The sequence below is a fragment of the Podarcis filfolensis genome (genome assembly GCF_964270895.1).
Source record: "Podarcis filfolensis genome assembly, chromosome: 2".
NCBI classification, from domain to species: Eukaryota; Metazoa; Chordata; class Lepidosauria; order Squamata; family Lacertidae; genus Podarcis; species Podarcis filfolensis.
Window position 1 is genome coordinate 92793957 of NC_139605.1, and position 12797 is coordinate 92806753.

The window sequence follows — 12797 nt, forward strand, 5'->3', positions numbered from 1 at the left end:
TCTCCATAACATCATGAGTGTTATTTAAGAGAGCATATTGCATGAAAGTAGGGGCTAACCCACACATGCAGAGAAATTATGTAGGACAGCCTTACAGGATGCACTAAAACTGAAGGAAAAGGTGGGATATGACTAGAGCATTCAAACATGTAATCCACCCACCCTCAATAGTCTGAAGCACTTGGTTTTTGATGAAATTTACCTAACTGGGTGGGTTACATGTTTGAATGGTGGGAAGAAGGTAAAAACCATTTCACAGTGCATGCTTATGGAGTGCTGCTGGGGCTGCTAAGTTCGACGTCTTCATGGGGAATAGGTCTAGTAGTGCTTGTTACATATGGTAACTAAGAGGGACTTCTCTCTTTAGAAGTAGCATACCTCTGAGTACTAGGATCTTACATATTTGACTACTTGCTATCCTTCATGGGTTACATAACCTTGAGTTTAATCAGAGCTGTGGGAATATTTTGCACCAAGTGGGCATTGGAAGGCATCTAGTTTCAAGCTCAATAACAGTAGTGTAATACTGACCCCAAGTGGTCACTGGTGGATACTTAATTTCTTATCGTTTGCTTTCATTTTAAAGCATTCAAAAGACAAACCAGCACTTTAAAAACACTGTATATCAAATAGTATATTTGGTCACTTTGCCCCCATCATTTGACTTTCCCAAATCAATCGCTATGGAAGTCAGACAATGCAAAATATGTTCATAATTCTCCCACACTGCCCTACATACCACACCTTAACTGAAAGACACAGTGCTAGTGATTTCAAATAGTGGTTCTTGGATAAAACAATTTATTGCAGTATTTTTATCTTGACAACAACCTTTCATAATATGGGTTAACTATGAAATGTTTTTGGGGGGAATCCTCCTTTAGATACTCATGCCTCAGATCATTTAAGACTCCGACCAGCACTTTTCAGACTCATTGGTAAATAAAGTACTTTACTTTTTTAATGTTTTATGTGTAAAGTGATAACACAGTTTTCTTCTTCCTACCATCTTAAAGAGTAGGAATCAAGTACTGTGCCTAACACACTATGGTTATAAATACATTTCGGCATTTTATATATAAAAAGTGTCCACTAAGACTTCCCAAAATTCTGGATCCACATGATTTTTTCACTATGTCCATTCTAAAGAGAGCCTAAAATGATGTCATCTTGTATTAAATGAATGATGTTGAATGTCAACTTTCATAAGAAACTAAAGAGTCTAGTGGCACCTCAAGAGACAAATCTGTTAGGGCACACAATTTTGTGGACTACACAAAGCAGACTGATGAATACATTCTTAACCTTGGCAATCCAAAGAGCTCAAGTTAGATATAAAAGAGCAAAGTTAAGGTTTGTTTCTTCATGTTACACCAAACACCATAATTAAGTCAGACTGATGCTTATCAGCTGCAAAACATCCAGTGTAAAACATATGCATCATGGCTCCTCCTATTCATGCCTTTGAGTAAGAACACTATAAAATGAATACGAAGTGAATTCATGAATTCACTTCTCCCAGATGAAAAGGCCCATATTAAAGACAACTCAGCCCAAATGTGAAACCTGTGTTTTTCAGCCACATCCTGGGGGAGGGTGCAAATCCTGAGCTCAAATCCCAAATTGAAGCGGGGAAACGATAAGAAACAGTTTTACATCTCAAGAATAGCCTTCCTTGAACCACCTTCATCCTTATGATTTCATGACATTTCCGCAAGTTCTCCCACTGCCAGCCGCCCCGCCTCAAGAAAGGACACTGCCATCCATGAATCAATTGGAAACCGTTTCAGATCTTGAGGGTTGACAAACCCCAGCATGTGCTTTGGCACCATCTTTTTATGGGGTTATGTGACGTATTGCAACCATGCTTTGTGCTATTCCAGCCTCAGAAGCCTATAGAAAAGTTGGTGTGAATAAGCCCAATTATCTCTGACAATACTAGGGCGCAGCCAGCTGCTGCTGGACCCGCCCGTGAGCGGAGCCCTGGTTATGGGGTGGCAGCTGCCTCGGTTCTTACGGGTGGGGCCAAGTCCAAACCCTACCGCGGACAATGAGCCGCGGGGAAGCCCCGCGCCCAGGTTCCAGCGCCCAGCGGTTACCATGGAGACGCGGCCCCTCTCCCTCCCCGTTCTCGCTCGCGCGCGCGGCCTCACAATCTGGTCCCCCTGACCCAGCTTTCCCTCAGAAGAGGATGCTCCTCCGTCGCAAAGCTCCGCCCCCTGTTGCCAAGGAAGTGAGGTCACATAATATGGCGGCTGGGGCTTAGCTGCGCTGAGGGAGGATCCGGGTCTCGGGGAATCTGCGTCCATCCTCCCCACCCGGGGTGCGCTGTCGCCCCCGAATCCCTCCGGCGTCGAGAGGCGGGGCTAAGGGCCGCGATGGTCTCTGGCGTCGCCCTGCTCTGAGTCAGGGTCCCTCGCGACTGGGTCCGGGTCCTGCCGAGCCGCCTCGATGGAGTTGAGAGTCGGGAACCGGTACCGGCTTGGCCGGAAGATCGGGAGCGGCTCCTTCGGGGACATTTACCTCGGTGAGGGGGCGCCGCTCTGGCATGAACGGAGAGGGGGTTTGGGATGGGGGGGGCGCGACGACGGCCTCAGGGAAGCGGCTGCCTTTGGAGAAGCGAGGTTGGGGGTCGCTTTGCCTCTGGCGATTTGGTGGGGCCTTCAGGTCGCGGCCCCCCCCCACCCCAAGCGGACTCTGGCTTCCCGTGAGGTGACAGAGGAACGCCCAAGAAGCGCATCAAGCCCCGTAGCGGGAAGTAAAACCGTCGTGTCCCTCGCCTGCTGAACCACCGCAGTTACAGTCAGGGTTTACTCGGAAGGAAGACCTGGGTATTGCAGGGAGACTGACTTCTGAGCAAGCGTGTTTACAGTTAGAGCCTTGGTTCGACACTGGTGGGAAATGAGGACTGGGAGAGCCCCAGTAGTGCCCAGTTACTTCCTTTGTGACCTTGGGCAAATCGCTCTCGTCTCCTTTCTCTTCTCTCTCTCCCCACCCCCTTCCCCACTTCTTTTATTTGGCTTCTAAGCTGGGGTGGGGGAAAAAATCCTGACTACATGTTTCTGGGCCGAAGGGTTCTGACAGTGAAGTATGAGGTTTGGAAATGCACCAGCTGTCAGTGAAGAAAAATTAATAATACTCAGATGGAGTTGTTTACTGTGAGGCTTCCAGGAAGTAGCCTGGTTTGAAAGAGATAATTGCCTAGGTTTAGGTTATTTTTTGCAGAGTAACTCTTCTCCTTTTGTCACTTGTCATGTCTGCTATAGCTTTTAGCTGAATTGTAACATGGGGAGAAATTACAGGTTTTGTGCTGCTTTCTGGAACTAAGGCACACCTGGTTATTTTCAGCTTAGTCCCCTAATTTTGATGGCAGTGTAACTGTGAACCTGAGCCAGAGGCCTGCTAACTTACATCTTTGGTAATAAATCTTTAATAGACCCTGAGGGATGATGTGGATTTTCTCCTGCATTTTGTATGTTGTAAGCTAGTCTAGGTGTCGCCTTTCAGATTCATAGGCTTTATGCAAAGGTAAGCCAGAAAAAAAATATCTGCTAGATGAAACTGATGCTGGCAAATGGTTCAATCCTGCAAAGGCATATGCCTATGCATTGCAGTATGCATTGAGTGGCTGTAATGGGATTGCTGACTGTGCATGCTGCTATCTATACAAGGGTGTAAGTCAATCCAAGTCTGAGCTCCTGCATTTAAAAATACACTAATTTATGCATGTCAGGAGCAGTGAGACCAGTTGTGAAGCCTTCTTAATTCTTGTTAATTGAGAGGTTCCCCGCCCTCTTGAAATCTGCTTCAGTGCATGGCTGGCCTTTAGAATATGGATGTGTTAATAACATTAAATAACTTGTGTACTTCTTTGTTCTTCACTGTTGGGGGGGCAGATGAGAACAACTAGCACTTTAGTTTTGAATCATTGTACTCTAAAACTGGACATCTGTTTTCAAAGATTGTGGGAATGCAGTTTTCTAGAATCTTAGTGTCACCATGCTTGGTGTTGGTTTTGGCCTACAGATAAAGCTACTTGAGAACAGTTTTAAGGTATTTCTCTTGCTTACTCTACACTACAGGATCATTAGCTATCTGAGAGTTATGAAGTACAGCAGTTATTTTGGAGCTATATATAAGGGTGCGGCCCCAGAAGGAGAAAGGTCGTGCTGTGGCAGCTCCACCTATGGGAGCAGTAGTTAAAGTCGTTGTGCAGGTTAGGAAACTTTGTATATAATCAGAAGAGTTGTTTTAGTCTTGTTCTTAATAACATAGTCCATCTGGCTGTCAACTATCAGGCAGATGTTTCTAGTTTATGTGAGGAGGAGCTACCTATTTGATTATTTTCATTTTGAGAATTATGTACAAGAGAGGCTGCAGGCATCTGTAGCCTATATATAAAGATGGTGTGTCAAATCGGTATTAAGCACATACATATTTTGGCCATGTGTATGCAATTCGTTAGAATATCAGCACCCAAATAATGAGTCTTTAAATTGTCATACTTGTGAAACAACAGAGAGTAGCTTAAAACAAAGCACTGAAGATGGTTAAATGTTTAACCATTGTAATCCTTGAAAGAAAGAGAAAATCTGCCCAAATGTCTAATTCTGGGACTTTCCCCTAACACAGTGAAGTCTTTGATGCCTATAAGTGAACTGGTTTCCACGTCGCAATAAAGCATATTTAATGTTTAACCACGGTTTATTGCAAATTAGTAGTGGGTGCCTGCTGATCAAAGCTTCCTGCTTTGTTCATCCCTTGCTGTTGGCCATACTGCTCTGGGAGCAATAAGGCACAAGCTTTGACTTGTATATTCAGACCAGATATTGTGGTTTGTTTCTCTCCGAACAAATTATAAGAGGTAGCCAAGGTTTATTCTTGCCTTACTACTCATGGTTTGTTTGGGGGGGGAGACTTTGAGCCCAGGTTTCGGCAGCACAACAGTCCAAGGCTTGTAGCTTGTTGTAGCTAGGAACATGAGAAAAATGAAGCAGGGACTCCTGAGCAGTGAACACAAACACGTTGGTCAGTTGTGTTAAACCATAGTTAAGCATTGGTTTCTTGTAATAATATTTCCTATACTCCTTTATGTATTTAAAAGATAGATACCTTGCTCTTTCACCAATGGTTTCCAAAGCAGCCCTTGTAGGTACAATACAATTAAGCTATACTGAAGAAACTTTTGTGCTCACTTAGAGTATTGGTATGTTACAAAATCTTCCCAACACAAGATCCATTGTTGCACCCATGGAATGATGGGACTTGCTCTTAGCTGTTCTGCTGTCACTCATGCCTTCCAATCTTCTCAGTTTCTGGAGAGGTCCCTAACCCTCCAGAACAGATTTTGGGTTGGGGGTCACCCAGGAGACTTCAGAGAAGAGAGGAAGGGGGAATCGGTTGCACAAGCAGAGCACAACAGTTGGATATTGCCTAATAGCTTTGGTGAATAGTCATCTTGCTCTGTAACAACTTACATATTGTATTGAAAAGTAGATCCTAGGAATCCTTGAGTTGAGTTCTTCTGGAACAGCTTTTTAATGTATGGAAGTATAGCTCGCGCTATCAGTGTTACTCTGCTGCATCAGCAAGACCAATGCTGTTATTTCTTTGTATATGTTGTAGAGGTCAGTTGGCCTTTGTTACTTGGTTTGAGGCTGTAAGTAGGTATTCCAGATAATCCAGTGCAAAGTTCTGTCTGTAGATAGGAGATGTAGGGGTTTCTCAGCTTCTGCTAGTCATAAAATAAATGTTAATGTCTGATAGGAAGATCTTGAGGTTTTTGGTTTTTCAGTGGTGTGGATTCCTTTTACAACAGAAGTAGTTTTTGCCACTTCTTAGTCAGGAAGATCCCAACTCCTCCTATTGTAGCAGAAGCTGTGAGTCCCATGGCAAATTAGTATTGTGCATTAATTTGAAAATATAGCTAACAACTTCATTTGGTGAAATATATCTTACATAGACATGATACTTATCCCAGAATTTGACCTTTAGCCAGCTTCTGTTTTCTTAAGAATTGTGAAATGTTGCCCAGTCACTAGAAACTTTTTTTGGCAGAAAATGTGCTTACCTAAGAGAAGCTTCCTTGCTCAGGAATCTGTACCTAACTGTGCATGGTTGCAGCTGAGCCCCTTCTTAAGTGAATAAAGAACAAATTGCTTATGGCCTGTGGTTTTTGCTTAGTGGAGTTAATATTTTATGTACTGTTCTAAAGATAATATGCAGTAAAATGGCTTGACCCTTTTAAGCAGCATACTTCTTCCTAGTTCTCCCCTATATAAGTACAGTATAGAAGGGTTAATATGGGACATATTAAAGAAGACTCCCTGAGTGAGAAAGTGCATGCATGCACAATGTGTGTGCACACCATGTCACAGTCTTGATATACAGTGGTACATCTGGTTGTGAATGGGATCCGTTCCGGAGGCCCGTTTACAACATGAAAAGAGCGCAATCTGGAGCGCCGTATCTGTGCAGGTGCGTGGCACGATTTGGCGCTTGTGTGCATGTGCGAGTGGCGAAACCCAGAAGTAACCCTTTCCGGTACTTCCGGGTTGCCACGGGACGTAACCTGAAAGAATGTAACATGAAGCAAACGTAACGAGGTATGACTGTACCTAAAACCAAGTTGTGTATTGTAACACTACTGTTGCATTCATTCTGGTTAAAAAAAGTTAATCCCTTGTTACCTCGGATATTAACCTCTCTCTCTTAGCCAAAATCATTATGTGTATAATGTAGTCTGTATGTGAAACACTGGTGCTACATGCAAGAGCCTTCCAAATAAAATCATGTTTAGAAAGGGGAGACAGTGTTTTAAACCAGAAGGCTCAGCTAAATCAAGATGTGAACCTGGAGAAGTCATTGTGCTGTGTGCAATCCGTCGCTTGTCATTGACATTTCCTGTGTCTTGTATGCAAGTGGGCCTGCCTATTCACGAGCGTGGAATGTCCTTATCAGCTGTTCTCTCTCCTCTTGCATTTCGTCTGCTCCCAGACTTAGATGAGACTGAAAGTAGACTATTTTTTCTTTGTTAATTACAGCCCTTGCATGCTTGTCTATGTATTTCATAAAATTTATGTGTACCACTTAATTGTTAACAAAAAACCTCAAAGTAGTTTACAAAGGGAATAAAACAATAACATTATCAGTAAAAACAGCTCTATAAAACATTTGAAAGATAAAATCAACTATAAGCTAAAAACATACATCAACATTTTTCATGTAAGAATGTGATTGTTTAGTGTGGCAGTGCCTACACTTTGGAATTCCCTGCCTATTGAGATCAAGCAGGTGCCTTCACTGTACTCTTTTTGGTACCTGCTAAAAATGTTTTTGTTTAAACAAGCCTACCCTGATGCTTAGAAAGTTGAGGTAATTTCAGTCTGCTTTAGCATTTTAACTTTTATATGTTTTTAAGTATGGTTGTGAAATTTCCTTGATTTTACTATTTTATCTTTTGTAAACTGCTTTGAGGTTTTTTACAATCAAGCGGTGTATAAATTTTATGAAATAAATAAATTCCCTTTGACTTGTGTATATTAAATAGGACATAATCTGCAGGTGCTCATGATACTGTAGTACAGTACATGCTGCATTACAAAACGCAACTTAGTGGATACTGAGAAATTGAGTAATAAGAAACCTATTGAAATCATTGTTTACAAATTAAGGAATTGCTTTTGCACACAACAGATGAATGTAGAATCTTAACCATCATTTTAGAGCCCTTATGTCCCATTGATTTTGATGAAGAGCTAATGTGTGAATGGGCTTGTGGACAGGACTTCATCTTCTTATCTTTCCCCCCTGCAGCCAGCTGCGCACACCCTAGGTTTCTCTGGAGACTCCCCCAAACCTCCAAAGCAGTTTTTGAGGGTATATGGCATGGGAACTGCAGGAGGGAGAAAAGAAAAGTCCAGTTGCACAAGAGGAAATCTGTTCTGCTCACTTGCAGACACCCTTGGATACAACCCACTGTGAAATCACTAGGACTTAAATGGCCTTAAGTTGCCTGGATTGTATCCTGTTTACGCGTGGGTTATGTTCCCGGGCACTGCATGCATCAGTGAAATTGTGTATAATTAAAACCCATTGGAAAAGCCTGCAAACACACAATTCCACCTCTGCCCTGCCCGTGTTCCACCCTTTTAGAGATATTTCACTGATGTCTTTATGACATTTCTGGGTCATACACATATTGAACATGTGTAAACTGGGCTGCCTGTAATGTATAGGTGACACTACCAATGCAAGTTATATCTGTTCAAAAGCATGAGGGGAATGCACATGCAGTGTTAGAAATTAGCTAGGCACCAGGCGCATTTTGCTCCTGATGTGGGTACAATTGCAACCACATGGAGATCTCTAGATGCCAGGTTGGCGACTGACATCTCCACCTTTTTCTCCAAGGCTTGCATGGTTCACCCCCCTTCTTGGTTATTCCGTACAACTACCTTGTGATGCCAGCAACTGTTACACACATTGCCAGGGTGTATAAGCAATTTCTTTGGTTAGTTCATGTTTGATAGTCTTGGATTTTGAAGTTGTGTTTTCTTCTCTCCTTTAGGGACTGACATTGCTGCTGGAGAAGAGGTTGCCATCAAATTGGAATGTGTGAAAACCAAACATCCTCAACTCCATATAGAAAGCAAAATTTACAAAATGATGCAGGGTGGAGGTAAAAATTATCTGTGCTGATAAGTCATATGGGTACTAATGTTCTAGCTATAAACTGAAGAAGGCAGATAGCACTGCATATGTGCACAAGTGATTTCATGGTTACCTTCCTGCCATGCATTAGGGAGCTACAGCAGTAGAATCCTAAATGTGCTTTCTTAGAAATAAGAGTAGCACTGAGTTCATTGAGTCTTTAATCCTAAGTAAGTATGGGTGGGACTTCAGTTTTAGTCTTCATTCTCAATGTTCTAATAAGGTAGGCTCTTGTTTACACAGGGGGTTGTGAGGCTGACAAACAATTGCTTCGCTAAGAGTTACCCTCTGAGCCCGTGGATTACCAACACTACCTCAACCTGTCTGCTCATTACTTAAATGCAAATCAAGTTGTTGTTTATCTGTGACATATTTCTGAGTTGTAATGTTAAAAGAAAGGAACTCTTGAACTGTAGATCATGAACATGAGAGGTTTTCAATCACACAAATGAGATATATATATTATTGAAATTACGTTCTGACAGTAGTGTCAATCCTGGTTTGACAATCTTAAAACTGGGCAGATCCTTTTACTTAAAGGCATGGTCTTTGCATGTGATACCATATAGGTAAGATACCATTTCACTCTTGAACTTCGTGAGAAGCTTTCTTGTTTGGACCTATACTTTTTCTCAGTAATTGCAAACTGCTTTTTATAGTTTCAGAGGCACAAAAATTATTACATTTGTTTTGCTGTAACCTTGAGTGTGGATCTGTTAACTGACAACAGTTAAATACATGGGCATAGTTCTTGCAAGTCTTGTAATTTGCTACTCATTTCGGATGAGTAGCATTGTCCATTGCAGAGTACCTGAATGTGCCTTCCCCACGTTAGGCAAATATACTCTGGAGATGGGGTTCAGCAGATATTATTACAGTTCTGCATTGTGTTACTCTAGATGATGCATAAATAAATGTGCTCTTACTCATACAATCTTGCAATGCTGGAGAGAGAAGCCAAATGCAGACCTGGCACAGTTCCGCTCTGTGCTGGTAACCACTGAGCCAGCTGCTTGCAAGATTCAGATTATTTTAAAGTAGGGGTGGGAAATCAATGTTTCTGGACTACATCTCTCATTATCCCCTGCCAATCACCTTGCTAGCCAGAGCTGATGCAACTTGGAGTCCAACAACACCTGGAGGGTCAGAGGTTACCCATCTCTTGTTTTAAGTGTTCTTTATTCTGATCTTCTAGCTTTAATTACCTAGAATTATGACACAGTAATATCAGTCAGAGTGGGGAATGCAGGTAGTGGTGAAAGAATTGAGCAACTCTCAGAACTTATTTGGGGGGAATCTTCTGAAGCTGTAACCAAGGGAACCTCATAATTTCTGAGCCCAGGTTAAACAGCACAGATTTAAAATGTCATATACAAATATGCTATAAAATATTTGTTGAATTCTGAGTATTCATAGCTACTGTAGACTAATTTGACGCCTGATAGTTAGGATTCATAGGATTTCCCTCCCTTTTGGCTTCTTAATAGGGAGTATTTGTACTTAGATAGAAGGAGAAGATCACATCCCATTGGAAGCACATCTATACAAGGTGTCCCAGGACCTTCCTCCAGTTCCAGTCTCTTCCCCCCATCTCCTCCCCCCCAAATGCATACATTTTTCAGGAAGAAAAATGTGCTGTAATTTAGATAATAATCTGTGGGTGTGTCATACATATTTTGTGCAGATACCTTCTGTTTTCACAAAATACTATAGTAATTTTCCCTCTTTTTTCTAGTGGGCATTCCCACAATCAAATGGTGCGGTGCTGAAGGTGACTACAATGTAATGGTGATGGAGTTGTTGGGACCAAGCCTTGAAGATCTCTTTAACTTCTGTTCAAGAAAATTCAGCCTCAAGACAGTCCTTTTACTTGCTGACCAAATGGTATTAAAAACTTTGCATGTCTTGATTATTGGGTAGGAGGGCTTCCTTAAATCCTCTCTGCATTCTATAAATAATTGTCTTATATGGAACAAAATTTGGGACTCCTTTCTTTCAGAGGGCAGGTAGAAAGCCTACCATTTAAGCTATTCTCTTCATATACCAGAAAATAAAATGTGTCCAGTACAAATAATGCTTTTAAAGTTATTTTTGCCAGTGTGAATCAGACCAATTTAGCTGCAGTGGGAAACATGCTTCTGCTTCTTTAAAATACATACTTTTTCCAAAATGGATTGTTCTCAGGGTTGCAAAGAGAGGCTGTGTAGTTAGTGGCTGTTGGGCTGGATTCTAAAGCATTCACCTGTTTCTAGTGTGTTAGGCTACATTCCTTATCTATCTCTTGACATGAGGGTTTGCAATTATTTTAAAAGCTAATCTTTCCCTCAAGGGGTAACAACAGTCAACACATCAAGTTTTACAGATTCTTCAACTTTATGTTAGGATGAAGTTGCAGAATCTGAGCCTATATGTATTTAAAACTTTGCTGCCACAAAAAATTGGCCAGTTTATGCATAATAAATAACTTCCTGAAAATGTTATATAAATCAACTTGTGAATTGTTCTTCCAAAATAAGTGTGTAGACATTCTTGGTTTGTACTTCTGCACAGACATAGAAGACAATAAGAACTAAATATGTCCGTGAATAATATCTTCTCTAATGGCTATTAGGATGTCTGTATGTGTGTCCATTTTTAAACCCTTAGGTTCAGAAAGGTTGAAGTAAAACAGTAGGACCGTAAATATTCCAGTCATGTGTACTGCTACCATTTGAAGCATCTGGAAACCATGCTTTATGCAAGCAAGTGGCACTGAAATGATATAGCAATGGTGCTAGATGACGCCAGGGTCAGTAGTCAGACAGTTTGGGCACTGGCTGAGGCTCCCAGGGGCTTGGAAGAGAGCCCCTCACTGGACCAGCCGCAGCACCATTCACCATCTTCCCTGCTGGACCCACCAATATTTTTCAGCAGTACACAGTGTTTCTGCTTTTAAATAGGAGCCAAGCTTACCTTTCACCCTCAGTGGTCACCTGCCATTTTGAAGTTACTCAGAGTATATTGTCTTGCCTTACTGATTTTGTAGGTCTATAGGTAGGATTGGGCCATGACCTGATTGGAAGTAGATATAGTGAGGGCTCATTGTTGGCACTATGCCAAGGGCTCTCTGGCTTCAGCCTTGGAGGCAACTATTGGTCTAATGTAGTAGTACTGCTGTTACAGCAAAATCTTTAGAGCCAAAACTCAATCTTACCTAGTTGAAGATCCTTGGAGGTTTTTAAGCAGATGTTGGATGGCCATCTGTCATGTAAGCTCAAGTTGAGATTTCTGCATTGCAGGGTGTTGGACTAGATGTCCCTCAGGATCCCTACACAGCACTTTTTTGGGGGGGTGTCACCCTGTCAGTGCCCAAAGTGAGATCCAGTTAAGACATTAATTCTTGCTTCATCAGAAGACCCAGGAGGAAAGCCACTTAGACTGCAATCTTATACACACGTACCTGGCAGTAAATCCTATTGATCTTAATTAGACTTACTTCCTAGTTGTCATGTGTACAGTTGCACAGTTAGAAACAAGTTAAACTGGCTTGTATTTTAAAAAGGGGGTTAAGTAGAATAAATAATGCAGGCATAATAAAGCAAGCAAATAGCTTTTAAGCTTAAACGTTATCAAAGTAGGATTTTAGTATTAAAGCCCAATATAAAGGAGCAGCTGGTTGTTTTTGAAAGGTTTTATATGCTGTAATTCTGAAATTATGTCTTTCTGCAATTAGATTAGCCGAATAGAATACATTCATTCGAAGAACTTCATCCACCGAGATGTAAAGCCTGACAACTTCCTGATGGGATTAGGCAAGAAGGGCAATCTTGTCTACATCATAGATTTTGGGCTGGCCAAGAAATATCGGGATGCTCGAACGCACCAGCACATTCCATATCGTGAAAATAAAAATTTAACAGGAACCGCCCGCTATGCCTCTATCAACACTCATCTTGGAATTGGTGAGCTGGTAGCAGATTATTTTGGTTATTGTTGTAGGAATGTTCATGCAATAAGACATCTGGATAAAATAAATTGTTCTGGCTACCATTGAAAAAAGGGGGCTTTGATCTGGGAGTGAGCCCTGTTGAATCCAGTAGGACTTA

At 41.7% G+C, this 12797-nt stretch overlaps 2 protein-coding genes across 8 annotated transcripts in view; one reads left to right on the top strand and one right to left on the bottom strand.

The window, feature by feature from the left end:
• The window catches only part of MBTD1 (mbt domain containing 1), a 129145-nt gene that overhangs the window by 63106 nt on the left and 53242 nt on the right, over positions 1 to 12797 (bottom strand). The window lies entirely within an intron of this gene.
• Positions 2173 to 12797, top strand: part of CSNK1D (casein kinase 1 delta) — a 45766-nt gene continuing 35141 nt past the window's right edge. For 2 of the 7 annotated variants that reach the window (XM_083598271.1, XM_083598275.1), the window contains exons 1-4: positions 2204 to 2527; positions 8570 to 8680; positions 10448 to 10596; positions 12425 to 12653. In XM_083598271.1, coding sequence (XP_083454397.1) covers positions 2452 to 2527; positions 8570 to 8680; positions 10448 to 10596; positions 12425 to 12653 — 565 coding nt within the window. In that variant the 5' untranslated portion in view covers positions 2204 to 2451. Of the gene's footprint in view, positions 2528 to 8569; positions 8681 to 10447; positions 10597 to 12424; positions 12654 to 12797 lie in introns of all 7 variants that reach the window. The other 5 variants (XM_083598273.1, XM_083598269.1, XM_083598270.1 and 2 more) reach the window with 5 other exon arrangements.